At 39.4% G+C, this 4,499-nt stretch overlaps 1 protein-coding gene across 1 annotated transcript; it reads right to left on the minus strand.

The window, feature by feature from the left end:
- Nucleotides 1-1,022: 1,022 nt before the first annotated feature.
- On the minus strand, nucleotides 1,023-4,106 carry gjb8 (gap junction protein beta 8). The gene is made up of 2 exons (XM_084421747.1): nucleotides 3,258-4,106; nucleotides 1,023-2,298 (listed from the first exon to the last, which is right to left on the minus strand). The coding sequence occupies exon 2, from the start codon at nucleotides 2,272-2,274 to the stop codon at nucleotides 1,474-1,476; it is 801 nt and encodes a 266-aa protein (XP_084277873.1). The 5' UTR covers nucleotides 2,275-2,298; nucleotides 3,258-4,106; the 3' UTR covers nucleotides 1,023-1,473.
- Between the last annotated feature and the right edge of the window lie 393 nt (nucleotides 4,107-4,499).

The following is a 4,499-nucleotide window of genomic DNA, read 5'->3' on the forward strand; positions in this document are numbered from 1 at the left end:
CAATAAAATCACCTGCGGCCGAAACAAAGCAGTGCTAATGCTCAGTAGCCTACAACTGTATTCTTGCTCGTGTAATAGCCTAGGCTAGTGCTTGATTATTCTCCACTGAAGATGTGATAGCCGCCGGGTGATAGACTGATAGTAGAGTGTGGAATTTTGAAAATGAATTAGGCTATTACATTAGTAATGAAAGCAATCACTAAAAGCTGGTTTGTGGAAGTAAAAATTCATAAAAAGATAAAAATTAGTCTCCAGTCAAAAACTCCGGAATTCTTGTATTGCATGGGAAAGTATCCAGTCATGCAGCCTAAAATAGAATGGAAATGCACCGCCCTCCATTGGTTTTCCTGAGAGAATCCACCAGTGAAAAATCACAAAACTGACAAACACATCAAACATTTAAAAAGTAGTTTTTTATTAAGATATTCATATAAAAGTTAAGTTGTTAGCCAAAATGACAAAGAAACGTATTTATTTGACAACCAGTTTACGATAAAAAAATGATCGTCTCAGCTTGCGTAAAGATTCCATCAATAGGCCTACTAGCTATGTGGAAACTATTCCAGCGGTTAAATCACAGCATTAAAAACAAAACTGTTCACCGCTGACTTGTAGTCCTACTCAGAGGAGAAAAACTAAATGGAAGATAACATGACAGTTGACGAAGCGCGAATCCACGTGCGCGCTCTCACCTGTCAACGGGTAGACTGACTGACATGGCGTCATAGAGTAGGCTACGCGGCGCGCCACTAGTAAACATTCTCATGCATATGCGACTACAGTTTATTTGGTCTCAACTTAAATAATAAGTCACTGCTGTAAGCTGATATGACTCCTACCGGGGATTTCAATGCAACGATATTGTGAAACGCCTTAAAACTAAACGTGTCATTGTTGTGAAGACATTTAAATCAAGCCTACCAAAACAATCACAAATAAAAACATAAGCCCCCCTCAGCTCTCTACATTATAGCGCTAGTCTAAAACTGCTGATGGGTAGGTTTTATTTAAAAAAAAAAAAAATTATAATAAGTAAACAAAGCAAAATTCAATCATGTAAAAGTCCAAATAAAGAGAAGAATGTGCAATACAAAGTAAATGATCCCTCAAAAACAGGACACTCAATTTTGTGCAAAGGTCTCTGAACTTCATTTATGTTGTTTGACCACTAGGAGTCACTCTTGGGCTTTTCTAATGCCATTAGAGAGTACTGAGGCTACTGAGCAACGTGAAAAATAAAATTCAACAACCCCAACATTTTTGCAGTCAATGCAGTGTACTCCCTAATCGTCTTTTGGGGAGGAATGTCGGATTTTAAATGAAGCATGCTTGAAAACCTCTCTCAGGTTTGCAGCTTTGTTCTGCTCTCAGGGCAACTTGTCAAAAACATAGGCCTACTGTTAAAACACTGTAATCTACGTGCCTATTATCATCCATGATGGTAGAATTGAGTCACTGGATGTAGGGATAATCTTAAAGAGTCTTATTGGTCGAGGAGTCCGAAGCGGATGACGGCAACCTTGTGTTCTTTTCGTTCTGTAAGAGCGCCTTTTCTGTGGACATTTTATCTTGGTGCACAAAGGCGCGCCGCCTCTTGGTTCTGGCCGAGCACCTCAGCAATGCCTTGACGATCAAGTAGCTCATTTCAGCCACATTGAGCACAATGCAGATGGCAGAAGATCCCACCATGAAAATGGTGAAGACTGTCTTCTCTGTTGGCCGTGAGATAAAGCAGTCAACTTTATTGGGACAGGGCCACTGCTCACACTTCACAAGACGTGCCATCTGAAACCCATCGTAGACATAATACAACGCGTACATGAATCCGGCCTCGAAAAGGAGCCGGAAGAACAGGCTGGAGGTGTAGGTCCACCACAGCGGCCCAGTGATGGGAAGACGCCTCCTCTTCAGGCTTTCCAGGTCATCCCCTTTGGCACTGCCAGTACGGTTGGCCAAAAGACCTTTCTTTACGTTGCGTTTGCGGTACGCCACATGCATAGCCACCAGCAAAGCCGGTGTAGACACAAAGATGAGCTGCAGGCACCAGAAACGGATATGCGAGACTGGAAAGAAGTGGTCGTAGCAGACGTTTTTGCAGCCGGGCTGCTGTGTGTTACAGGTGAAGTCGGACTGCTCATCTCCCCAGACCGTCTCGGCGGCTATTACAAGGATGCTAATGCGGAAGATGAAGAGGACAGACAGCCAGATCTTTCCCAAGCTGGTGGAGTGTTTATTCACCCCTCCCAGCTGGGCATAAAGTGCTCCCCAACTCATCCTGTCTACTGTTGCTCTCAGATCCTAAATAAAAAGAAAGAAGAATTTGAATTAGCAACTATAAAAAGGCCAACTTGAAATCCTTTCACCATTTGTTTAGGCACGCAAACTGGAGCTGTTTTTAATAGCTTTAAAATAAATAATAAAAAAACACACCTTTTAAATATCTGGAGGTGTATAAACTTTACATATTGTTTACACAGTTTTATTGACAACTTTTCTGTTAACTTTTGAGTTCAAAAGTACATTTTGGATGATAAAAATACTCACAGACAAATAAAATACACTGAGAATCTAGGACACACTATTTTTTTAATCATTTGTTAACCACTTTTTTTTTATTTAAATTTTTTTTATGTAGGCCTGCTGTATATTAACTATAATTCCATGTCTTCAAAAAGACTCAACATATTGAGTTGCAAATAGCCTATTCTTATTAACATATGCTTATTTATTTAATAACATTAATACAATACTTTATTAATTAGCCTAAAACACATACTACATTCCGTTCAAAATCAAAGTTTTCACACATTTGGTAGGCTATATAACTTGTTATATTTGGTCGAGCTTAAAGGGATAGTTCACCCAAAAATGAAAATTCTGTCATCATTTACTCACCCTCAAGTTGTTCCAAACCTGTATAAATGCCTTTGTTCTGCTGATCACAACGGAGGATATTTTGAAGAATGTTGGTAACTTGTAGGGCACCATTGACTTCCATAGCATTTTTCCCCCTCCATAAATGGAAGTCAATGGGGCCCATCAACTGTTGAGTTACCTATTTTCTTCAAAATATCTTCTTTTGTGTTCAGTAGAAGGAGGAAAAAAGAAAAGAAAAAAACCCTCATACATATTTGGAACAACTTGAGGGTGAGTAAACGATGACAGGATTTTCATTTTTGGGCGAACTATCCCTTTGACACGTCAAAATTATCACATAAAATATCAGTGAGGATTATGGCAGTTTCACAAAAGTTTACCTGTTAGCATACAAGATGATTCAGACCAAATCCATGATATATAGGCAATCCGTCCAGGTGAGTAAAAAGTAGTAAATTCACTTGCGGAGTGTCTTGTAGTCTTGAGAGTGAGATGAAGTGATTGACTGGGGAGAGTGAGCGCATATTTAATGCGCTCTCTCTCTCTCGCTCTCTCTCTCGGAGAGGTGCACCTGACGTCGGGCGGAGCCACCGCATTCATTGGATGCTTTTTGAGTTCGCAAGAGACAAAACTAGAATTCCCCATCTCTACGGAATGCGTCGCGGGCTTGCACAGCTCAACCAGAGGCGCATACAGGCGCGTAGAAACTTTCACACGGTAAATAAATACATTTTCAGGCCATGTGTAAACAACCTATAATCGTATAGAAATTGCTTTTTAACGGCAGACTTTAGGAACGTTCAGTGGCCATAAAACTATGTAGGCCTATGTAAAAAGTTGAATTCATTACTTTTACTTTTTAATAGGCTAATATACAAAAAAAAGCATTCAGATTAGTTTGACCTACCTCAGCTTGAAATATTGAACACTCCTAAAAAATGTGTTTGTGTTACATAAAATACAAAATATCAAACCAAATAGTAGGCCTATATAAAAAAAAAATTAAAAAAAAGCGGACTTTAAGAAAAACATTTCACAGGTTCCAAAAGATAAAACAAATATTATTCAAAATTATAATTATATTATAGCCTACTATATTTTAATGTGGAAAATGTTCATAATTTCAGTGTAATGAACTACATCTGTGTTTAAACCTGTGTGAATTGTCGTCTTACACTTTGACAACACCAGTTGGATAAAAGTCATTGTTAGTTCTGAGAAAAGTTCTAGCATGATTTATATCTGACACTTGGTTTGACAGGTTATGTAATCCAAAGAAATGTCCACATACTAATTTATAAATGTCGCATGCGGAAACCGACACTATTTTTATTTGAGTGCATCATTTGCTAAAAGGACACACACACACACACACACACACACACACACACACACACACACACACACACACACACACACACACACACACACACACACACACACACACACACACACACACACACACACACACACACACACACACACACACACACACACACACACACACACACACACACACACACACACACACACACACACACACACACACACACACACACACACACACACACACACACACACACACACACACACACACACACACAGGGGTGGATCAGGTAAAG

Source organism: Rutilus rutilus (assembly GCF_951802725.1).
Source record: "Rutilus rutilus genome assembly, chromosome: 10".
NCBI lineage: Eukaryota > Metazoa > Chordata > Actinopteri > Cypriniformes > Leuciscidae > Rutilus > Rutilus rutilus.

What these genes read in the sequence shown, in the direction of transcription:
- gjb8 (XM_084421747.1), bottom strand. Translation starts at nt 2,274, where the DNA reads ATGAGTTGGGGAGCACTTTATGCCCAGCTGGGAGGGGTGAATAAACAC.